The sequence below is a fragment of the Mesoplodon mirus genome (genome assembly GCF_964341445.2).
Source record: "Mesoplodon mirus genome assembly, chromosome: 13".
NCBI classification, from domain to species: domain Eukaryota; kingdom Metazoa; phylum Chordata; class Mammalia; order Artiodactyla; family Ziphiidae; genus Mesoplodon; species Mesoplodon mirus.
Window position 1 is genome coordinate 7,906,310 of NC_138989.1, and position 24,865 is coordinate 7,931,174.

A 24,865-nucleotide genomic window follows, 5' to 3' on the forward strand; every position below is an offset into this window, starting at 1 on the left:
TCAGGGCGAGCCGATATCTGAATCTAAGCCAAGCAAATCCAGTCCTGAGGAACCCAAGCATGCCTCAGCAGAATGTGCCAGATGCCCTCTGAAACAGCAAGTGGTCTGCAAGAACTGTGGAAATAAAACACTGTGATACGGTGAAGAGAGAAAAAAAGTAAAGCACGGAGGCACTAGGAATCACTGAAACTCACTTTGCCATGTTAAAGAGAGAAAATAAAAGGAAGAAGGAAGGAGGAATCAGCATTTGCAAGAAGACAGCTCTGCACACACTGCTGGTTCCCATCAGCAGTGTCAACACACCTTAGCAGTCTACGAAAGTGCTGATCCGAGGGCAGGCCCGGGAGATTCAATTACCCCGTATCCAGAGCAGCAATGCTGCAGCGCACACGCAGGTGCAGCCTGAGCGTTTGGAACCCCCATTCACTAAAGGATGATGTCCCAGAGATGTTGTTGGTCAAATCTTGACTTCAGTACAATTGTTAGTTTATTCTGCCCAACTTTCATGAGGCTGATCTAACTCCCATCTGAGCTTTGGTTTGAGAAATTCATAGGAAATTCAGCTGGGGTGATAACATGCTCATATCAACACTGTAAAACTGTTTATTTGGGGGAAAAAACCAAAATTTCTAGAAGAATAAAGTCACATCAGCACCTACCAGAATAACTCCCGCCCACTTGCTCACAATCCAGAGGATTCCCATTTAGGGCTGTGGCCAAATTTGCAAAAGATGCTAAACACAAATCTAGTTTTTAACAATGAGTTAATCCCAAGAGATCACACTGGGAGGCCACAGCGTTTCCATCACCTAGAAGTTCAGGCTCCCAGACTCTTCCAGATCCTTGAGCTTCAGGAAGAGAAGAGGAGGAGGAAATGCCCACTAGACCCAAGTCTGGGGCAAGGGAATATGCTTTCCTGTTTCTGTTCCCCAGGGACAATCATCTTTGCAAAGGAATAATGTTGCAGCTGGAAGGAAAAAAAAGGAACAGTGTAAGTTTGGTGGCTCCATTCAGGAAGATCAGAAGTGAGCCGTCCTGAGCTTTTCACCTACATGTTTTCATTCTTTCAAAGCAGACGTCCAGTTAATAAAAGAACCAGGGCGACCAGGGCTCCCTCCACCTCCATACCTGGAATCTCATTCCCGCCACAAGGATTTATCATGAGTTGCTACAGGCAGTCTGGAAATTCCCTTCATTTCCCAACAACCCCACCTCCTGCCCGCAGCTTTGTGTCTAGCAAACTTCCAGTGCACGCTGCAGTGTGAATGAACGGACACGGATACTTTACCCCAGCAGTCCTTTTCCCGCCCAGCGTGTTGGCACGAGTCTAAGCTGGTGTTTCTCCCCTCTGCGGATCACTGTCACATTCAGGGGCTTCTGAAAGGAAAATGAGCTCATTTTATATTCAACCTCCTCAGTACTCAAAGAGATTCTGGCTAGAATGCTGAGATACTGTCCTTTTTTTTTTTTTTTTTTTTTTTGGCCACGCAGCATGTGGGATCTTAGTTCCCCCACCAGGAATCAAACCCACACCTCCTGCAGTGGAGGCGTGAAGTCTTAACCACTAGACCTCCAGGGAAGCCCCACCCACCAGACTGGTAGTAAGGATGCTTATTTTAGGCGTAATTCCTACAACTGGTGAGAATGTGGAGGACGTGGCACTCTGGGGGCAGGCAGTGGGGCTACAGATTTGGTACCATCTTCCTGGAAGAACACAACTGCCCCCAGCAACAACAAAGCATCTTTAAAAGGTGCATATAAGATATATTCTGCAAAAGTACAAGATGATATATGAACAAAGCATTTATCCCAGGACTGTTTATAAATTTCAAAAACTGAAAACACCCAAAATATCCCTCAATAAGGTACTGTTCAAATACAGTATAGTAAATAGCAGTTTGTTTAGTAAAAACAAAACAAAACCAGCAAAGTATGAATCCATTTGAATATATGTCCTAAAAGGTCATATGTGTTGTAAATCAAGTATACTTCAATTTAAAAATAATAATAATTTAAAAATAAATAATAATAAAAAAAAGCTCTAAAAATCCAATAAATAAATAAATAGACATAGGACTTCCCTGGTGGCACAGTGGTTAAGAATCCTCCTGCCAATGCAGGGGACATGGGTTCGAGCCCTGGTCCGGGAACATCCCACATGCTGTGGAGCTACTGAGCCCGCGAGCCACAACTACTGAAGCCCTCACACCTAGAGCCCATGCTCTGCAACAAGAGAAGCCAACGCAATGAGAAGCCCGCGCATTGCAACAAAGAGTAGCTCCCGTTCGCCGCAACTAGAGGAAGCCGGCGCGAAGCAACAAAGACCCAACGCAGCCAAAAATAATATTAATTAATTAATCTAAATAAATAAATAGACATATGTGTTGCTTGGTGCATACAAAGTTTTCTGGAAGATAAACTGTTAACAGTGGCTACTTCCAGAAAGAAGCACTAGCAGTTTGGAGTAAGAGAAGAAGACATTTACTTTTATATCTTTCTGTACCATTATTTCTTCTTTACTATGCGTATGTATTACCTTAACAAAAAAATTAAAGCAGGTACAATATACCAAAGAAAATTACAAACTAAAACAAGATTCATCAAATTTAAAAACTCTGTACATCAAAGGACACTGTCAACATAGTGAAAAAGCAACCCACAGAATGGGAGAAAATATCTGCAAATCATATATCTGATAAGGGATTAATATCCAGAATATATAAAGAATTCAACAGCAACAACAACCCAATTAAAAAATGAGCAAAGAACTTAAACATTTCTCCAAAAAAGATATACAAAGGGCCAATAAGCACAGGAATAGATGGCCTACATCACTCATCATTAAAGAAATGCAAATTAAAACCACAATGAGAGATCACCTTATACCCATTAGGATGGCTTCCCTGGTGGGGTTTCCCTGGTGGCACAGTGGCTGAGAGTCCGCCTGCCGACGCAGGGGACACGGGTTCATGCCCCGGTCCGGGAAGATCCCACATGCCGCGGAGCGGCTGGGCCCGTGAGCCATGGCCGCTGAGCCTGCGCGTCCGGAGCCTGTGCTCCGCAGCGGGAGAGGCCACAACAGTGAGAGGCCCGCGTACCGCAAAAAAAAATAAAATAAAATAAAAAAAACAGAACATAACAGGAGTTAGTGAGGCTGCGGAGAAATCATAACCCTTGCACACTGCTGGTGGGAGTGTAAAATGGTGCAGCCACTGTGGAAAACAGCGTGACTAATCCTTAAAAAACTGAAAATAGGGCTTCCCTAGTGGTGCAGTGGTTAAGAATCCGCCTGCCAATGCAGGGGACACGGGTTCGAGCCCTGGTCCGGGAAGATCCCACACGCCACAGAGCAACTAAGCCCATGCGCCACAACGACTGAGCCTGCGCTCTAGAGCCCGCGAACCACAACTACTGAAGCCCACGCGCCTAGAGCCCGCGCTCCGCAACAGGAGAAGCCACCGCAATGAGAAGGCCGCACACTGCAATGAAGAGTAGCCCCCGCTCGCCGCAACTAGAGAAAGCCCGCGCACAGCAACAAAGACCCAGCACAGCCAAAATAAATAAATAAATAAATATTGTAAGAAATTGAAAATAGAATAACCATATCAACCTGCAAGTAAACATATGGGTATATACCCAAAGAACTGAAAGCAGGGACTCGAACAGATATTTGTATACCCATTTCATAGTAGCATTATTCACCAAAATGGTGAATAGCATTATAGCCAAAAGGTAGAAGCAACCCAGTGGCCATCAATGGATTACAGGATAAACAAAATGTAGTATATACAAACAGCAGAATATTATTCAGCCTTTTTTTAAAATATAAATTTATTTATTTTTGGCTGCATTGGGTCTTCGTTGCTGCACGTGGGCTTTCTCCAGTTGCGGTGAGCGGGGGCTACTCCTTGTTGCGGTGCACAGGCTTCTCATTGGGTTGGCTTCTCTTGTTGCAGAGCACGGGCTCTAGGTGTGCGGGCTTCAGCAGTTGTAGCACGTGGGCTCAGTAGCTCCGTGGCATGTGGGATCTTCCCGGACCAGGGCTCGAACCCATGTCCCCTGCATTGGCAGGTGGATGCCCAACCACTGTGCCACCAGGGAAGTCCCTATTATTCAGCCTTAAAAAGGAAATTCTGACACATGTAACAACCTGGATGGACCATGAAGACGTTATGCTAAGTGAAACACATGAGTCACAAAAGGACAAATATAGTATGATTCCACTTAGAGGGCTGTATACAGAGCAGTCACATTCATAGAGACAGAAAGTAGATTAGTGGTTGCCAGAACCCTGGGGAGATGGGAATGAGTAGTTAGTGCTTAATGGGTAGAGTTTCAGTTTGGGAAGATGAAAAAGTTCTAGAGACGGTGGTGGAGATGGTTGTCAAACAATGTGAATGTACTTAATGCCACTTAAAAATGGTAAATTCTATGTTATGTATATTTTACCATAACTTTAAAAAATTAAGGCAGATCTATCAATGGGATCTCTGAATCGGAAAAAATAAAGCATGATGAAAAACAAAAAAAGACGCCATTTTTCACCTCGACTGTCACAGAATAAAAGACTGACAATAACACAGTTGGGGAGGGGTCAAGAAATCAGCACTCACACACACTACTGGAGAGAACATGAACTAACGCAAGCTTCTGGGAGGACACCTTGCTGACACCTGTCAAATCGGTAAATGTGCATTGCCTTTAACCCGGTAATTCCACTTCTAGAAATCTCTCTGACAGAAACCCTCACACAAGACAAGAATATTCACGACACCACTATTTGTGGTGGCCAAATACTGGCAACGGCTTAAATGTCCAGGTTGGGGGGCTGGACGAACGATGAGAAACCAAGCCAGGCAATGTGGTACATGTGTACCGATACACGTGTACCAACATGGAAATCCCTTCAAAGGGGGAAACATCCAGAACAGTACCTAGAGCAGGTCTTCTTTGTGACTTCTCTTTCAAAAAGCAATCGCTGTAGACATACACACCCACCCCCGGAAAATGTGCGAGAGCTTCACTGATGTGCTTCCAGTTCTGGAAATGATGGCCCTGGGAGAGCTAGAAATCCAGAGGGTTTCTACCTATGGCACATCCTAAATGTCTTTCTGATTTGCCCACTTGCACCTCCAGCCCATTCGTCAAAGACACCATCATCTCGACCTGGCTGCTAAAACTCTGTCAGCCCTCCAATCAGCTCTCTACCTGGCCTCTGGAGGAATCTTTTCAAGGCACGAAGCTGCTTACAGCTGTTACTCTCCAGCTTGGAAGAGTGCACGCCTCCCTACTCCTGCTCACGAACAATGAAGAAGGGCCCAGCCTCCTCCCCTCCCCCTCATCCTTGCTCTGGGTTCCAATCAGCCTTTTCTGATCCTCTCACCTCAGGGCCCTGACCCTGCTGCTGGGCTCCTCTCCCTGCCGGGCTTGATAAACTTCAATGCACTTAGAGGCCACGTCCTCAGGAACACTCTCCTTCAACCTCAAACTACATGAGAACCCCACTATTGGCTCTCCTAGCCCCCTTGAACTGTCCCTTCATAGCACTCATTGGAGTGTACAATTACACATCTGTGATTATGTGATTAATGCTCATCTCCCCCAACAAAATGTTCCCGCGGACCCTTGGTTGACCTGTTTTGTTCCCTGTTGTAGCGCCTGCACCTTGCCCAGGACTCAGAGCAGGGAAGGTACTACAAGGGAGGGAGAAATCCAGGACTTTTATTCTTACTTGAAATACGTTCGCATTGTGTGATTTCTTTTTCACAATAAAAACACATTGTTTTTATTATTGAAATATAATTCATATACAATAAATTCACCATTTTAAAGTATATAATTCAGAGACTTGTCCAACCATCACCACTAACTAATTTCAGAGCATTTCCATCACCCAAAAAGAAACCCCATACCCATTAGCAATCACTCCCCATTCCCTCCTCCCCCAGCCCCTGGCAACCACCAATCTGCTTTCTGTCTCTGTTTTCTGTGTATTTGCCTATTCTGGACATTTCGTAATTCTAAAATAAGTGGCCCTTTCTGGGACTTCCCTGGTGGCACAGTGGTTAAGAATCCGCCTGCCAATGCAGGGGACACGGGTTCAATCCCTGGTCAGTGAAGATCCCACATGCTGTGGAGCAACTAAGCCCCTGTGCCACAACTACTGAGCCCGCATGCCACACTACTGAAGCCCACACGTGCTCTGCAACAAGAGAAGCCACCGCAATGAGAAGCCCGTGCACCGCAGCGAAGAGTAGCCCCTGCTCACCACAACTAGAGAAAGCCCACATGTAGCAATGAAGACCCAACGCAGCCAAAAATAAATAAAATAAATAAATTTAAATAAATAAATAAATAAAATATGTGGCCCTTTCTGTTTGGCTCCTTTCACTTACCAGAAGTCCTTTGAAGGTTCGTTAATGTTATAGCATATCGGTACACCAATCCTTTTTATGGCTGAATAAAATACACATTATTTTTACAATAAAGAAAAATTATTTTAATTTAAGGGTTTTTTCCTTGGAAAATATGCATTCCAGAAACTCACCTTTAGAAAATTATCTAAGGAAACAGAGCTTTGTCTACAAGAGTGTTAATTTTCAGGTTCCCATAAAATTGGAAAGTACCTAAAAGTCTAACAATAGAATGCTGTGGGGTTTTAAAAAACTTTTAATTCACAGAGCAGAGACCATGGAAACCCAGACCCCTGATTCTCAAGCTGGGCTCTGGTTCCAGGAGCACCCCGGGCCCTGAGGGTGTGAGGTCCCCCCACCCCCTCTAGCTTATCCCAGCAGCTCAGCTTTTATCTGTTTGATATATTGGAATTCCCCAGGAAATTTCACTTGAAGAAAAGGTTCTGTTGTTAGAAAACATTCAATGACTACTTTTGTAAAGAAGGCCTTATACAGTATTATTAACTACGGTCACCACGCTGTGCATTCTGGTATACGGTAATACTCTATGCATATCTGACAGTGGCTAGAGAGTAAATCTTCACAGTCTTCATCACAAGAAAAAAATGTGTAACTATGTATGGTGACAGATGTTAATTAGCCTTACTATGGCAATCGTTTCCCAATATATGCAAATATTGAATTACTTTGTTATACACCTGAAACTAATATCGTGTTATTTGTCAGTTATACCTCAGTTTTTTTAAAAAAAGGATTTATAGGCCTATAAAGAGCCTAAGAATATATTTAACTGGAAAAGACAAATTAAAAACCAGTAGCTATTATGAGTAATCACCAAAAACTGGAAAACAACCTAAATGCTCCACACTGGGAAATGGATGAAGAGTCTGGGGCTCATTACACAGTGGAGCACTACTCAGCAGTGAAAAGGGATGAACTACAGATGCACGTGACAACGTGGAAGAACGGCAGATTCATGACACTGGGTGAAAGTAGCCAGACTTAAAGGGCTTTATACTCTGCAGTTCCACTTATATGACATTCTGGAAAAGGTAAAGCTACAGGGATGGAGCACAGATCAGTGATTTACGGGGGATGGGGGTGCAGGGAGGGCTTAACTACAAAAGCATGAGGTCATTTCGGGCTGTAGAACGGCTCTGTATCTTCATGTGGTGACATTTACATAACTACATACAGTTGAAAAATTCACAGTACTGGACACTGAAAAGGGGGAATGTTGCTGTGGGTCAATTAGACCTTAATGAAAGCAACCAGTAGCTCTGTGTGCTGATGTATGAAGGACACACAGTTGGAAAGTGGCTGCCTTTGGAGGACAGGAAATGCACCTGGAGGAGAGGGAGGTTTTTCATTGCATGTTCTTTGGTTCTGTTTTTACCATGTGTATGTATTACCTCTACCAGGAAAAAAAAAAAGACGTATTTACAAAGCAAACCACTAACAATGAGCCCAGACAACTACAAAGTTTAAAAGTGTGTGCAGGGGGCTTCCCTGGTGGTGCAGTGGTTGAGAGTCCGCCTGCCGATGCAGGGGACATGGGTTCGTGCCCCGGTCCAGGAGGATCCCACATGCCGCGGAGCGGCTGGGCCCGTAATCCATGGCCGCTGAGCCTGCGCGTCCAGAGCCTGTGCTCCGCAACGGGAAAGGCCACAACAGTGAGAGGCCCGTGTACCACAAAAAAAAAAAAAAAAAAAGAAGCGTGTGCAGCAAGGTACCCAAGAGATGTGAGTAAACTATGACACACTAGCAAGCTGGGGGTGGGGTGGGGAGGAAGGAGTGAAAAACAGAGACTGGGTAAACATGACAGAATGAACCTACATCTGCATCATCTCTAGAAATCTCACTAAAATGACGATGGGACAGTAAAGAGGTAACAAAGGAACCATGCCACAAGGAGAAATTCTTTGAAATTCCTTCCTTCTAGAGCTAAAGCCTAAGTCCCCTCCCTCTGAGTGTAGGCTGGACTTTGTCGCTTCTAATGAATAAAGTGGAAGTGAGAGTGTGAATCTTCAGAGACTGAGTCAGAGCAGGCGCTGCTGACTCCTCTCTGCTCTCACTTGGACCACCCATTCTTGGGGAGGTCAGCCACCACGCTGAGGGGCACTCAAGCAGCACTGTGGAGAGGCCCTTGTGATGAGGAACTGAAGCCTCCTGCCAACAGCCATGTGAGTGAGGGATCTTGGAAACAGATTCTCTAACCTCAGTCAAGCCCTCAGATGCCTACGGCCTCCGCTTATATCTTGACCACACCCTCATGAGAGACCCTGAGCCCAAACCACCTAGCTACACGGCTCCTGGACACTGCCTGACCGCCCAAACTGTATGAGATAATAAATGCTTGATGCTTCAAGCTGTTAAAGCTCTGGGGTGATTTCTCACTCACCAGTAGACAAACAATACACCCTTTATGGCCAGGGGTTTACTGGAAGCAGAGCAGGAACAAATGGATTTGTTCCGGGGAACCCAGAAAGGCTCCAAACAAACAGATCAAAGAAACAGAAGAAAGAATCGCACACATAAGAATTACATAACAGAGGTGGCAATAGAAATGAGTGGGTAAAGTACTAACTTTTCAGTAAATGGTGTTGGGACAACTACTGTCCATTTGGGGAAAAACATTAAGTGTGGTGCCCTGCCTCACACCATTCAGAAGAACTAATTTCAGATGAGCTATAAACCCAAGAGAAATGAAAACATATGACCACACACACACTGACACAGAATGTTCACAGAAGTATTACTCTATAATAATAGCGAAAAAGTGGAAACAACCTAAATATTCATCAACTGATGAATGGATAAAGAAAATATGGTCTATCCACACAAAGGGATATTATTCGGTCATAAAAAAGAATGAAGTCCTGGGATTCCCTGGTGGCGCAGTGATTAAGAATCCACCTGCCCTTTTTTCCCATCTTGCAAGATGGCGGGTGAAAAGGCTGAGAAGCCAGATACTAAGGAGAAAAAACCTGAAGCCAAGAAGGCTGATGCTGGTGGCAAGGTTAAAAAGGTGAAGCAGGTTAAGAAGGGGAAGCCCCACTGCAGCCGAAACCCTGTCCTGGTCAGAGGCATTGGCAGCTATTCCCGATCGGCTATGTATCCCAGAACGGCCTTGTACAAGAGGACGTATTCGGCAGCGAAATCCAAGGTGGAAAAGAAAAAGAAGGTGACGGTTCTTGTTGCTGTCACAAAACCAGGTGGCGGTGACAAGAATGGTGGTACCCGGGTGGTTAAACTTCGCAAAATGCCTAGGTACCATCCTACTGAAGACGTGCCTCGAAAGCTGTTGAGTCACGGCAAAAAACCCTTCAGTAAGCCTGTGAGAAAACTGCGCGCTAGCATCCCTCCTGGGACCATTCTGATTATCCTCACTGGGCGCCACAGAGGCAAGAGGGTCATTTTCCTGAAGCAGCTGAGCAGTGGCTTTGCTACTTGTGACTGGGCCTCTGTCCCTCAATCGAGTTCCTCTGCGGAGGACACACCCGAAATTTGTCATTGCCACTTCCACCAAAATTGGTATCAGTGGTGTGAAAATCCCAGAACATCTCACTGATGCTTACTTCAAGAAGAAGAAACTGCGTAAGCCCAGGCACCAGGAAGGTGAGATCTTCAACAGAGAGAGAGAGAGAAATACGAGATTACAGAGCAGCGGAAGGTTGATCAGAAAGCTGTGGACTCACAAATTCTGCAAAGAATCAAAGCTGTTCCTCAACTCCAGGGCTACCTCCGCTCTGTGTTCGCTCTTACAAACGGAATTTAACCTCACAAAGTAGTGTTCTAAACTACTTACAAAGAACCTAATTAAATAATTCGGTCCATTAAAAAAAAAAAAAGAATCCGCCTGCCGATGCAGGGGACACGGGATGGAGCCCTGGTCCAGGAAGATCGAACATGCCGCGGAGCAACTAAGCCTGTGTGCCCCAACTACTGAGCCTGCGTTCTAGAGCCCGCATGCCACAACTACTTTAGCCTTCACCCCTAGAGCCCATGGTCTGCAATGAGAAGCCACCGCAATAAGAAGCCCGCACACCGCAACGAAGAGTAGCCCTCGCTCGCCCCAACTAGAGAAAGCCTGCGCGCAGCAAGGAAGACACAACGCAGCCAAAAATAAATACATAAGTAAATAAATTTATTTTTAAAAAAAGGAATGAGTTCCTGACACATGCTACAACATGGATGAACCCTGAAAACACTATGCTAAGTGAAAGTAGTCATAAAATATCACGTATTGTATGATCCCATTTATATGAAATGTCCAGAATAAGCAAGTCCATAGAGGCAGAGAGTAGTTTAGTGGTTGCCAGGGGCTGGTATATATGGGGGGAATAGGGAGTGACTGCTAATAGGTACAAGGCTTTTTGAGGTGATGAAAATGTTCTAAAATTGATTGTGGTGATGGTTGCACAAGTCTAAGAATAGACTAAAAACGACTGGATTATGCACTTTAAATGGATGACCTATAAGGTATGTGAATTGTATGTCAATTAAACTGTTATAAAAAACAATAATAGGGAATTCCCTGACAGTCCAGTTGTTAGGACTCCGAGCTTCCACTGTAGGGGGCCCAGGTTTGATCCCTGGTCAGGGAACTAAGATCCTGCAAGCTGCACAGTGTGGCCAAAAAAATAATAATAAATAAATAATAATAATAATAAAAGATACATTCCAGATGGATTAAAGAAAAGCCAAAGACAAAAGTACTAGAAGAATTTAAGAAGACACAAAATGCCAAAGCCATAAAGCAAAAAACTGATGAATTTTACAAAATCAAAATTCTAAACTTCCGCATAAGTACAGATTTGGTGAAGGTGTCAGTCAGTGCAGAAATGAGGGCCTGACCTCTAGCAGGGCGCCAACACTGGCCAACTGTTTCTTGGCCTGATGCTGCCTTCTGATGAGTTACACATGGATGAGCAGTGTGGCCAAGTGGGGGCTGAGTGAGTGCAAGACAAACCAAGAATTGTCGGTTGAACTGAAGATTTCATTTGGGAACCAAAAACTTTAGTAATTTCTCTGGACTTTGAGCCCCATATTTCTCCTGCAAAGTATGGATCTTTGCCAAAAAAATTTTGTTGGGGTTACGTTACTGAGAAACAAGATGAGATGGTTACGTGGAAGTGTTTTTTAATGGCATATTCTGCCACAAACTAGAAGGCTGCAGCCCATTTTGAATTTCAACTTTTATTATATCTTTAAGGAATGAAATTATCAAAAGGCACACAAATCAAGTTCTAAAATACTACTGTTTGAACAGTACTACACTATTATGCACTGTACTGTATTTCTTTATTTTAATTCTCAGGTATGGTTTTGGCAGCAAAGAGCCCTATAATATTAATAAATTTAACAAAATGGATATCTAAGTGAATTAAAAAAAAAACTTTCAAGTAATCAAAGTTACCATAAAGAAAGTTAAAAGAAAAGGAGCTAATCAGGAGAGACATATGCAATGTGTAAACAGGCAAAGATTTAATATAGAGAATATAGAAAGAGTTCCTACAAATCAATTTTTAAAAAGGACAAATAACCCAATAGAAAATAAGTGGGAAAAAAGACTAACAGACAATTCATAGAAATGGTACTTAATCTCACTGGTCATCAGGAAAATACAAATTAAAACAAGATGGCATTTTAGCAAAGTTATTAAAAGATCAATAATAGAGTACTGCTGATGATATGATACACAGTTGACCCTTGAACAACATGGGTTTCAACTGCTTAGGTTCGCTTACATGTGATTTTTCAATAAATACAATACTGCACAATCCGTGGATACGGAGGGCCAACCACGGGACTTGAGCATCTACAGACTCTGGTATCTGCACTGGTCCTGAAACCAATCCCCTGTGGATACTGAGGGACGACTGGACTCACATACTGTTGGCCAGGTTACAAATGCGTAAAACTTTTTCAAATTACCTATTAAAATCTTAAGTGTGCATCTGCTGAGAGCTTGTAATTCTACTTCCAGGTGTGCACAGTTGTGAACAAGTATGCACGACTATTCACACTGGCATAAAACTGGAAATGAACAAGACGTCCACTGATGAGGCAGCGGGTGGACAAACTTCTATCCTTTCATACCATGGAGTACTATGCAGCAGTGAAAAAGAGCGAGGTGTGTGCCCAGATGAAGAGATCTCTAAGAAACCTTGTTAAATGAAAACGGGGGTAGGAAGCAGGAGAGGGGTATTTTAGACAGGGTGGCTGGAAAGGCCTCACTGAGAAGGTGGCATTTGTACAAGAGGAGGGAGGGAAGGAAGGAAGGTGAGGGGGTAAGGGAAGAAGATTAGCATTCTAGGCAGAGGGAACAGCAAATGCGAAGGCCCTGAGCGGGGACTGTGCCTGAGAAACAGCACTCTGAGGGCAGCTGTCAAAGGCCCCGGCCACATTTCCTGGCCCCGGCAATTCCAGGGTTACTGGTCAGATGCCACGTAATACCTCCAACTCACCCCCTCACTGTGCTGGACCACACTGCCAATGTTCTGCAGCGACTGGAAGTTTTGGGTGTTCACAGAGCCAAACTCCACTATCTCGTCATCCACTTGCAGACCCTAAGGAGAGAAGGGAAAGCAGAAAATCAGGCTAGAGGTTCAATGTTCTTCTGGTGTTCTTTACCCTCCCATATGTTCCCAATTTAATAAGCGTGTTTCCTACAGGGGAGAACGGCAGGTGTGATGCAAAGAGGCTGGGATTTAGATACCTCAGGCAGGGAGGGGCGGTGGATAACTGGGCCACCTCCTCCGGGGGTTCCTCCAGGGGCAGATCTAATAAAAGGTAGCCAGGTCTGCCCAGTGTCTGAGAAAAGCTGGCAGTTGTATTGGCCTGGAGGAAAATGGGGAAAAGCTCTCTGGGGTTCTGACCCAGGTTTGGGGGCAAGTAGAGGCAGGCCCATCTGGCCTATTTTGCTCAGGGGTCAGAATTTAGACGCATTGGCCCTAAAAGCCCCCAGGCAAGCAGTCACGGGCACAACACTGACCCAGGACTAGAGTGATCCTGTCACTCTAAGAGCACAGATCACAATTCACCCATCCCTTCAACAAATACTCGTCGCAGGCGGACGACAGCTCTGTGCCAGATGCTGTGCACACAGTGGTGAATAAAACAGAGCTTGTGTGTAACCTGCAGTCTTGTGATCACTAAAGACGACTGGCAGGACCCAGGTCCACCTTCTAGAAGCTGTGCGTCCTGGCACGAGGTACTTCAGGTCTTTGAGGCTTTTCCTCATGGGTGAAATGGGGTAGATTAGTACCTACCCCAGAGAACGGCTGTGGGATTAAATATTACATGCAGGTCCACATACACCAAGGGGGGAAAGTGGTGGGGGATGGTGCGATGAATTGGGAGATTGGGATTGACATGTATCCACTAATAAGTATAAAATGGATAACTAAGAAGAACCTGCTGTATAAATAATAAATAAACAAAATAAAATTCAGAAAAAGACTAGACTAAGGCTGAACAACAACAACAAAAAATGCAGGTACACATAAAAATTTGTGCATCATGTTCACGGTAGCATTATTCATAATAGCCAAAAAATGGAAACTGAGGAATGGATAAACAAAGCGTGGTCTATCCAGACAGCACATTAAACTCAGCAGTAAAAAGGAATGAACATGAAGGAGGGATAAATTGGGACATTGGGGCTGACACAGACACACTATATATAAAATAGATAACTAATAAGAACCTTCTGTACAGCACAGGGAACTGTACTCAATACTCTGTGATGGCCTACATGGGAAAAGAATCTTAAAAAAAAGGAAAAAAGAGTGGATATATGTACATGTGTATATGTATAATTGATTCACTTTGCTGTACACCTGAAACTAACACAACATTGTAAATCAACTATACTCCAATAAAAAAAATTTTTTAATAAAAAATAAAATTAAAAAAAAAATTTAAAAAGGAATGAAGTTGAGATATGTGCTCCGACATGGCTGGACCTTGAGAACATGATACTAAGAGGAAGAAGCCAGTCACAGAGGACCACATATTATATGATTCCATTTACATATATATGACATGTCCAAAATAAGCAAATTCAGAGAGACAGAAAGCAGACCGGTGGTTGCCAGGGGCTGGGGGTCTGGGGGGATTGAGGCGTAATGGCGAATTGACACTGGGTTTTCTTTTTGGGATAATGAAAATATTCTAGAATTGATTGTTAATACACTAAAAGCTACTGAATCATATATGTACCTTAAAAGGGTTAAAGTTATGGTACGTGAATTATATCCCAATAAAGCTGTTAAAACTTTTCTAAAGACACCAAGTAAGTTATAACTCACTTGGCAGGACATGTGGTGCAAAGCGAGGGCTCAGCAAGTGGCAGCTATTGTTGTCATTCTCGTGTCCATTACTCAATGCCCAGCTAAAATCGGCCCTGAGAAGAGAGCCTCTTTCCCTCTCTGGGGACATCTATCACCTTCACCCTGTGTCCCAGGGTCTCCCTGCAGCTAGTTGAGTGGGCAGCAGGGGCTGACTCCTGCTGGGCTGCAGCGGGCCTTCATCGGCGTCTGCTGCACTGGCGAGAGCGTGGGTCTGTCTGTCCACAGCCCCCCACCCCCAACCCTGCCCCAAGGCACCCTCGGGGTGTGGATTTAGGGGGCCAGGCCCTGGCTTACTGCGATGCTGGCAGGGGAGCCGGGGCTGATGCTGTTCACTATGGCGAAGGCCTGAGCAGGGCTGAGGTCCTGGCTCTGGCCCAGGCCATGGCTCATGGCCTCCCTGCGGGCCTCGGCCAGGTCCCGGGCCTGCTTCTCCTTGTCGCGAGCATGCAGCTGGTGCAGGGCCTCCTCCACCTGCTTCATCACCGCCTTGTGATCGTTCTGCAAGCCTGGAGGAGAGCACCGTGTCAGGGGCCGAGAAGACAGCTGAGGACACAAGACCCACACGTTCATTCACTGACTATTTAACGAACACTTATTATATGCCAGACATTGTGCTAGAAGCTGAGGACCTATCTGTGAACACGACAGAGGGGCTGCCCTCATGAAGCTTACAGTCCTGCAAGGAAAGCAGCTGTGAGACAAGTGATTACAATGACACCTGATGACTTCGATGACTAGGAGATCAGGGAAGGCTCCCCAAAGGCAGTACCGTTTCAGCTGAGACCTGAAAGGTGAGCAGAAGGAGGGAACTGACCAGGTGAATCCATGGCCACAAACTTAAACGCTCACAAGGGGCAAACACAAGTAAAGCAGGCTGGGGCTAAGAAGGATTTCGCTTTTCTTGTAATGCCTCTAGAAGACAAAATGATGCCAAGTCAACCAACACGTGACTGGTGATATTCAGTCTGGGAGAGGCAACAGGGAGAAAAGCTGGAAATTAGGAGTTTGGGGATGAAACCTTCAGATTTTTTTTCAGTACTGACGGTTAACTCAGGATGTTGGGAAGGACTGTGTGGGCCAAGCAAGTCACCTCTGCAGGCCGGGCCACCGGAGTGGCTGGGATCTGGGTTAACTTTTCTTTTTTTTTAACCTCAAGACAACTTCCTCGGGCTTCCCTGGTGGCACAGTGGTTAAGAATCTGCCTGCCAATGCAGGGGACATGGGTTCGAGCCCTGGTCCGGGAAGATCCCACATGCCGTGGAGCAACTAAGCCCATGCGCCTGCGCTCTAGAGCCGGCGAGCACATCTACTGAAGCCCGCGTGCACCTCAATGAAGAGTAGCCCCCCGCTCTCTGCAATTAGAGAAAGCCCACACGCGCGGCAATGAAGACCCAACGCAGCCAAAAATAAATAAATAAAATAAATAAATTTATTTAAAAAAAAAAAGACAACTTCCTCTATGGCTCTGGATTCGGCACCTCATTCAAACCAGTTCCCTAGGACTTCCCTGGTGGTCCAGTGGTTAAGACTTCACCTTCCAACGCAGGGGGTGCAGGTCTGATCCCTGCTCAGGGAGCTAAGATCCCACATGCCTCGTGGCCAAAAAACCAAAACATAAAACAGAAGCAATATTGTAACAAATTAAATAAAGACTTTTAAAAAATGGTCCACATCGGGCTTCCGTGGTGGCACAGTGGTTGAGAGTCCACCTGCCGATGCAGGGGACACGGGTTCGTGCCCCGGTCCGGGAGGATCCCACATGCCACAGAGCGGCTGGGCCCGTGAGCCATGGCCGCTGAGCCTGCGCGTCCGAAGCCTGTGCTCCGCAGCGGGAGGGGCCACAGCAGTGAGAGGCCTGCGTACCACAAAAAAAAAAAAAAAAGGTCCACATCAAAAAAAAAAAAAAAACTTAAAAAAAAAAAAGCCAGGTCCCTGTGAAGAGTTCCAGAGGCCTGAACAAACCAGCACTGCCTGCCAGTCCACATCTAGCATCCACAGGCCACAGACTTTCCAGGCACCTTGGACGGTGGGCGCGCGAGGCCGCCTGACCTTCCTCCTCTGCTCCCGGCACTGTGGAGGACGGGCGAGGCCCTCAGGCATGACGCGCCTCCAGCACCCCACCCACAGGTGCAGACACGAGAAGGAGCCCAGACCTGAGTAAATGAAGACATGAACCTGGGCGGGAAGACTGCAGATGGCGTCAGTGTATAATACACGGTCACTCTGACTAGAAAAGGTCCCCCAAGTGATAAGCTCCACGAGGACCCCAGAGCCTTCAGAGAGGCCTGGCACACAGGAAGTCTCAAGCGACTGCTGCTGGGTAAAGGAATGAATGACTTCATACACCATATACTGGAATTCTAATCAGAGTTCAAAAAAAATTTTTTCCTTGAACAAAATGTTTCCAAAGTACATTTCAAAAAACACACTTGCAATGACAACAAAGGCAACATATTAAGGGAAGATGTTAGTAATGGGGAAAGCTAGGTACAGAGCATACGGGACCTCTCTGTGTTATTTTCCCAATTTTTCTGTAAATCTAAAACTGTTCTAAAAAATAAAGTCTATTTTTTAGGGCTTCCCTGGTGGCGCAGTGTTTAAGAATCTGCCTGCCAATGCAGGGGACAGGGGTTCGAGCCCTGGTCCAGGAAGGTCTCACATGCCGCGGAGCAACTAAGCCTGTGTGCCACAACTACTGAGCCTGCGCTCTAGAGCCCATGAGCCACAACTACTGAGCCTGCGTTCTGGAGCCCGAGAGCCACAACTACTGAAGCCCGCACGCCTAGAGCCCAGCTCTGCAACAAGAGAAGCCACTGCAATGGGAAGCCCACGCACCACAACGAAGAGTAGGCCCTGCTCACCGCAACTAGAGAAAGCCACACGCAGCAACAAAGACCCAACGCAGCCAAAAATAAATAATAAAATTTTTTTAAAAGTCTATTTTTTAAATAAAATAAACTTGTGAGAATAGTTTTTCAAAAGACCAATAAGGAATCGCTCAGACTCTTACGTATATTAAAGTCATTAAGATGGCATGATATTAGCACCCAAAAAGAGAGATCAGTGCAACAGAGCAAAAAGCCCAGAAAGAGACATAAGCACATCTAAAGATTTAATATGCAATATTGTTAGTGTTGCAAATTAACGGAGAAAGAACAGACTAAATGGTGTTGTAACATCAGGCCAACCATTTGGAAAAAAATAAGTCAGTGCCCGCCCTCACACTGTGGGCTAGGGCTTCTCAAATTTCTCCCAGAATCCTCCTAACTGGGGAGCAAGTGGACTACTTCCCTGGGGCGTCCAAGGGTTTAGCCAAAAGCCCCAAATTTCCCTCCAGTCTGACTGTCTTAACACGGTTTTTCCCTACTCTGTATCTTCCTATTTGTTTTAATATTAAAATGGCATGCTTCTTTTCCCAACATCTTCAAGGAAAAGTGACGCTCTAAGAAGTCCTATGATCATAGTGTGACTTTGAGGAAACTTTGGCATCTTCAACTGTGTCTCACCCCAGGGCTACCTGTACTCTCACTGAGAAACCTGGCCTTAGACCAAAGCACGCTGTATATAGAGTCAAGATTCACAGGTAAAACAGAAGTCATTAAGGGAGAATGGTGGATGATAAATTCCCTTCTAATATGACTTTGTGGTAGAGACTGCTGGTTGCCTACCTGTGGCAGCGTGAAAAGTGGCCCCAAAGAGGTTCCCATCCAAATCCCCGGAACCTGTGAATTTGCTACTTTACATGGCAAAGGGGGCTTTGCAGGTGTGATTAAGTTAAGGGCCCTGAGATGGGGAGACTGTCCTGGATTATCCAGGTGGTGGGCCCAACGTAATCACAACTGTCTTTATAAGTGAAAGAGGGAGGCAGGAGAGGGAGAGAAAGAGATGTGAGGCCAAACCCAGAAGCTGGAGAGATGTGACTGCTGGCTTTGAAGATGGAAGGGGCTGCGGGTCAAGGAGTGTGGGCAGCTTCTAGAAGCTGGAAAAGACAAGGAAATGGATTCTCCCTAGAGCCTCCAGAAGGAACACAGCCCTGCTGACACCTTGATTTTAGTCCAGTGAGACCCACTTGGATGTCTCATTTCCAGAACTATAATAAATTCGTGACGCTTTAAACCACTCAGTCTGTGATGATTTGTTACAGCAGAAACAGAAGACTAATAAACTACCCAACCTCTATTCTCTCTGTTCCTTGACAATAAATACATACGTGTATACATACATACAATACATATACACACACATAAATAAGAGATTTTATTTAGGATAGCAACATGCCCATTGTGGGGTACATTTCTTGCAGGCAGAGGAGCCTATGAGAGGAAAGCAGAAATTGACTCAGGGGGTGGGAGTGGGACTTGCAGGACAGATCCTCTACAGGAGGGGAGCCAGCTGGCACAGGAGCTTGTGCCCTTCCTACCTTCTTCCTTCCCTTTCTTCCTGCCTGGAACGTGGACATGGTGACCCTGAAGATGGATGAATTTCCTAAGGATGGCAGAGCCTGAGTTTCTGATGACCAGCCCTGCACTGCCTACCTCCAAACGTCTTTACTGAGGAACTGAGCTATTTTCTGTTTGAGTGACCATAGTTAGGTCACTATCATTAACAGCTAAACATATTTCCTAAGACGTAACTGATTTGATTGGGATCATAAGCAATATCTGACTCGGGTTCTGTTGTTACTGCAATCAAAGTTTCTGCAATGAAGCAAAGTTCCTAAAAACAAAATGAAAAATGAAACCATAAAGACAGACCCCTAGAGTCTAACCCATTCCCTTAGTTCTCAGTCCCTCGATGGGGACAACGAGATGATCCCATCAAGGCAGAAGCAAAGGAAGCAGATAATATGGAACACTGGTGATTCCTCTGTGTGCCTTAAACATCCCCTGCTACAAGGTGGGGGAACATCCCCAGAGAGGGTCACTCACAGACGATGTTGTGCCTTGCGGTTCGGACTTGGTACAGGTCCACGTCTGCCCGGGGGTAGCCCTCGCAGTCCACCAGTGGCTCATTCATCCCGATGCCTTTTTGCTGGAGGGAAGAAATGAGGTCAAAAAGATTTCACAGGTATGAAGTCCTCGGGCCTCTTTCCCCAGACTCTCTTCCTCTGCAGTCATAATACAGGTGACAGTAATGACAGAGGCCATATATTGATCACGTGGCACAGACCAGGTCCTTTCCCACATCCTCTCACGACTGCTCCCTGTGGTGGGCACCATTTTTTAACTGACTTTTAATAACACCAGTAATGCATGAATCCACTCTCCTTTTTTGAAGTTAGAGCAGTGCAGATAAAACTAAAGATTCCTTTGAGCATCATCCCCAAGGCCAGCCTCTTCCTCCACTCCTCCAAACCCTCCTTCCTGTGGGCAGCTGACACCTGGCTGGTGGCCTTGGAAGCTGGAGGGGAGTAAAAACCTCAAAGAGCACTCAGCTGAGGCAGGACTTTGGTTCTTCTGAAAATAAAAAGAGATGTAAAGGGGCCTTCAAACGGGCTTTTCATCCCTGGAAGGAACACTGAACTGGAACCCCAGCTGCCATCTGCGGAGAGGAATGGGGAGGCTAGGGGACAGCAGAGGGAGAGAGACTTTCTATTATGTATCCTTTTGTAGATTTTGAATCTTGACCACGGCAATGTATTCCCTATGGAAAACAATACATTTGTTTTAATGTTTGTTTGTCTGTTTCTTCGGCTGTGCTGCGCAGCTTGTGGAATCTTAGTTCCCTGATCAGGGATTGAACCTGGGCCCTTGGCAGTGAAAGCGCGGAGCCCTAACCACTGGACCGCCAGGGAATTCCCTTGTTTTAATGTTTTAAAGTCTTTTCCTACATAAGTCAGAGCATGGTGCACAAAAGCAATGAAATATGTTATATGACATACAGCAGGGTTTTTCAGTCAGACTTTGATTTCAAGCTCAATTCTGCCACATACAATCTGGGTGACCTTGGTTAAGAGGTTCACCTCTCTGGGCCTCAGCTTCTGCAATTATAAAATGGGAATAACGGCACTTACCTCCCTTCCCACCTGTTCTGAGAATTAACGAGCTGACCTAGGTAGGGTGCTTAGCACAGTGCCAGGCACATTCACAGAGTGGTGAACAGCGGCCCCCAAAAGATACGTCCAAGTCCTAAACCCCAGAACCTGTGAATGTGACCTTACTTGGAAAAAGGATCTTTGCAGATATAATTAAGTGAAGGATCAGCAAGAAGAGATCATCCTAGATTTAAGGTGGGCCCTAAATCCAATGATGGGTATCCTGATAAAATAAAGGAGGGGGAGATTTGGGACACAGAGACACAGAGAGAAGGCCATGTGAAGACAGAGGCAGGGACTGGAGTGATGCAGCTACAAGCCAAGGATGGCCAGCAGCCAGAGAGGGGCATGGAACAGATTCTCCCTCAGAGCGCCCAGAAAAAAATCAAACCTGCCAACACCTTGATGTCACACTTCTGGACTCCACAACTGTGAGAGAATAAATTTCTGTTGTGTTTTTTTTTTTTTTTAAGGGCTTCAAATGCTTGGCTTTTTATTTATTTGTTTGTTTATTTATTTATTTTTGGCTGTGTTGGGTCTTCATTTCTGCGCGAGGGCTTTCTCTAGTTGTGGCAAGCGGGGGCCACTCTTCATCGCAATGCACAGGCCTCTCACTATCGCGGCCTCTCTTGCTGCGGAGCACAGGCTCCAGACGTGCAGGCTCAGTAGTCGTGGCTCACAGGCCTAGTTGCTCTGCGGTACGTGGGATCCTCCCAGACCAGGGCTCGAACCCGTGTCCCCTGCATTAGCAGGCAGACTCTCAACCACTGCGCCACCAGGGAAGCCCAAATTTCTGTTGTTTTAAGCCACCAAGCTGTGGTAATTCGTTATGATGGCCCTAGGAAATTAATACACATAGAAAGTAATAAGTGATGGCTGTAATTATCAGCACGGAGACCAGCTGCCTAGTGTACACACGTGCTAGTGGAAGGGATTCCATTCGTGTCTGTCCTTTTCTCTCTGAAAGCCTCTGGGTTACACCTACTGTTTCCTATTCGCGGGGAAGGGTGTCTCGTATACTCTCTTAGCGCAGGACTCTCTATAGATACAGTATAAATGTGCCAGGGGCTAAATATCTGTATCTGCCTCATGCCTGCCCACGATGACTAAGAGCTGACTGGCCTCTCCAAGTCAATACCACATCAGACACTGCTTTCCAAAGTTGGGACCCACACCACTGGCAACTCACACACAGGGCATTAAATAACCCATTCCCTTTCTAATTATTTTCAAGCCTTCAATAATCAGGGAGAAAGTCTCCATTTGGTGCTGGTCTTTATATCACCTCCAGATCACTTGTTATCTCTGGGCCTCTCCATTTTGTTTTTAACAGCTTTATCAAGATACAATCCACACACCATACAATCCACTCACTTGAAGTGTACAATTCAATGGTTTTTAGAATATTCAGAGTTATAAAACCATCACCACAATCAATTCTAGAACATTTCCATCACCCTCCAAAAAGAAACCCAAGACCCACGAGCAGTCACTCCCATTCCCACCTCCCCTCAGCCCCTGGCAACTACTAATCTACCTTCTGTCTATGGATTTACCTATTCTGGATATTTTATATAAACTGAATTATAAAATGTGTGGTTTTTTGTGATGCACTTCTTTCACTTAGCATAATGTTTTCAAGATTCATGCACTTTTGTAGCCATGTGCCAGCACTTCATTCCTTTTTATTGGCTAATATCCCGTTGTATGGATAGACCACATTTCAGTTATCCATTTATCAGGTGACAGAGAGTTGGATGGATCACCTTGATATATACTTTTATCTTATATTTAAGGAAAGAGAGTCTCATTTTTTCATATGCTGTGAAGTTATAAGATTTCCTTTAAAAATAAAACTATCGGGCCTCCCTGGTGGCGCAGTGGTTGAGAGTCCGCCTGCCGATGCAGGGGATACGGGTTCGTGCCCCGGTCTGGGAGGATCCCATATGCCGCGGAGCGGCTGGGCCCGTGAGCCATGGCCGCTGGGCCTGCGCATCCGGAGCCTGTGCTCCGCAACGGGAGAGGCCACAACAGTGAGAGGCCCGCGTACCGCAAAAAGAAAAAATAAATAAATAAATAAAATAAAATAAAATAAAAAATAAAATAAAACTATCGGGCTTCCCTGGTGGCGCAGTGGTTGAGAGTCCGCCTGCCGATGCAGGGGAGGCGGGTTCGTGCCCCGGTCCGGGAGGATCCCACGTGCCGCGGAGCGGCTGGGCCCGTGAGCCATGGCCGCTGGGCCTGCGCGTCCGGAGCCTGTGCTCCGTAACGGGAGAGGCCACAGCGGTGAGAGGCCTGCGTACCGAAAAAAATAATAATAATAAAATAAATAAATAAATAAATAAAACTATCTAAGTTAAAAAGTGAGGCAACTTGAAAAATATCAAGGGAGTAACAGTACAGGAGGTATACAGATAGAGCATATCCTGCCTGCAGTAGCAAAGTAACTAAGGTGTGAGAAATTGCTGGCACAACACTTGAAAGCACAGATTCTGGGTTCAACAGGCATAAGATCTGAATCCCACTTTGTGACTCTGAACAAGTGACTTCCCCTTTCTGAACCTCAGGGTAACAAACCAACTTCACAAAGTAGTTGAGAGGATTCCACGATATAACACATACATAAACCGGCCCCCTTCAGGCACATAGTCAGCACCCAGTAAAATGGTACTCTGACCTCCATATGATACTTCATCTTACTCCCATCACCTAAAATGCATTCCATCCGCCCTACATAGAATGTAATTCATTTACTCTTCCCCTGCAAATTGATCTGTGGTTTTACACTAGGTGGCTTAAGAAAAACTGTATCCGTTTTGGAGCCAGAGAGACCTAAGAACTAGTCCCACCACTGCCACTTCCAACCTACCTGACCCTAGGCAAGGATTTGACCCACTCTGGGCCTCAGTTGCCTCCTTATACAATAAGGATAACGAGCCTTTCCTGTCACTCAAAGCTGGGTTCTTAGACCAGTGCCATCAGCATCGCTGGGAATTTGCTAGAAATGCAGTAGCTGCTCCCACACACCTGTCCGCCAACAGAATCTGAATTTTAACAAGCTCTCCAGGTGATTCGCATACACACTAAAGCTTAAGAAGCTCTGAGGTAAAGTGGTTAGTAAAGCACAGGACATCTGGTAACCGTTCAACAAGAACTGATGATAGAGGTGATTATCACCTGCCTCTGCAAACTTACTGGCCCTCTGGCTTGAGGCAGGTTTAAGTAATGCCTCTGTTGCCCCATCCCTAAAATGGGGGAAACGACAGAACTCACCTCAAAGTGTTGTTGGGAGGATTAAACGAGTTAACCAATGTCAAGCGCTTAACAACTGCGCCCAGCACCCAACAAGAATTTCACAAATACCTGCTAGAACATCAATTCTAACTGTTCTTAGTTATTCACGTTATTTGCCTCACTGCCTGCTGCCCACAGAGGCCGCAATTGCGGCGCCTTGGGCCTCCCAGGGAGGGAGAGATCCACAGCTGAGAGCTCAAGCGGAGGCCGCCCCGGTCTCTCAGTTCCCGCCCCGGGTCTGGGGGCCGGGTCGGGAAGGCCTCCGGGCGCCTCCCACGCCCGCCCGGGAGCCCCGTGCCCACACTCACGCTCTCCAGCAAGTCATAATTGGCTTTGATTTGAGCCTCGATCTCCTCCTTGCGCCGTATTAGTTCCTGTATGTCGCTGACAGTCACCCCGCTGGCCTCCGGGGAGCCTCCGCTCTGCCTCGTTTCCTTCTCCGACATCGTGAACCTCTACCCGGGAGCCCGGACGGCCGGCTTCCCGACCGCGGACGCCCGAGAAGACTGCACCTACGGCTCCGCCCGCGGGCCAAAACACCGCGGCCTTTCGCGGAAGCCTGGAAAAACGAGGGGCGTGGTTTGTCGGCGGGGCGTGGTCACCGGAAGCCCCACACTGCGGGAACACGCGGTCCCGTGGTGGGAGGGGAGGTATAAAGACGGAAGGTTTCCCGGTCCCACCCAAGCGCTGGCCGCGACCAGGACATGATGAACTCTATCTAGTTAATTCATTTTCTTTCCTCATTCATTCAGCTATGTATTGAGCGC

General features: G+C 46.0%; 1 protein-coding gene and 1 pseudogene across 3 annotated transcripts; one reads left to right on the top strand and one right to left on the bottom strand.

Annotated features, from left to right (window-relative positions):
* Positions 1 to 580: 580 nt before the first annotated feature.
* PSMD9 (proteasome 26S subunit, non-ATPase 9) lies at positions 581 to 24,646 on the bottom strand. Of its 2 annotated transcripts, none has more exons than XM_082640806.1 (6): positions 24,407 to 24,646; positions 19,699 to 19,801; positions 15,065 to 15,276; positions 12,884 to 12,985; positions 1,289 to 1,374; positions 581 to 967 (listed from the first exon to the last, which is right to left on the bottom strand). In XM_082640806.1, the coding sequence occupies exons 1-6, from the start codon at positions 24,542 to 24,544 to the stop codon at positions 940 to 942; spliced, it is 669 nt and encodes a 222-aa protein (XP_082496932.1). In that variant the 5' UTR covers positions 24,545 to 24,646; the 3' UTR covers positions 581 to 939. The 2 variants fall into 2 exon arrangements, with proteins under 2 accessions (XP_082496932.1, XP_082496931.1); XM_082640805.1 differs by having other exon boundaries at positions 1,289 to 1,377.
* On the top strand, positions 9,299 to 10,227 carry LOC309815078 (large ribosomal subunit protein eL6-like; annotated as a pseudogene). The gene has a single exon. The product of its transcript is annotated as a large ribosomal subunit protein eL6-like (transcript).
* Positions 24,647 to 24,865: the final 219 nt, after the last annotated feature.

Bases quoted from the DNA above. Each gene is read 5' to 3' on its own strand.
- PSMD9 (XM_082640805.1), bottom strand. From the start codon at position 24,544: ATGTCGGAGAAGGAAACGAGGCAGAGCGGAGGCTCCCCGGAGGCCAGC. The intron at 15,277-19,698 runs GTGAGTGACCCT...GCTCTCCTCCAG, and splicing joins CGCAAGGCACAACATCGTCT to GCTTGCAGAACGATCACAAG. The intron at 12,986-15,064 runs GTAAGCCAGGGC...TTCTCTCCTTAG, and splicing joins GCTCCCCTGCCAGCATCGCA to GGTCTGCAAGTGGATGACGA.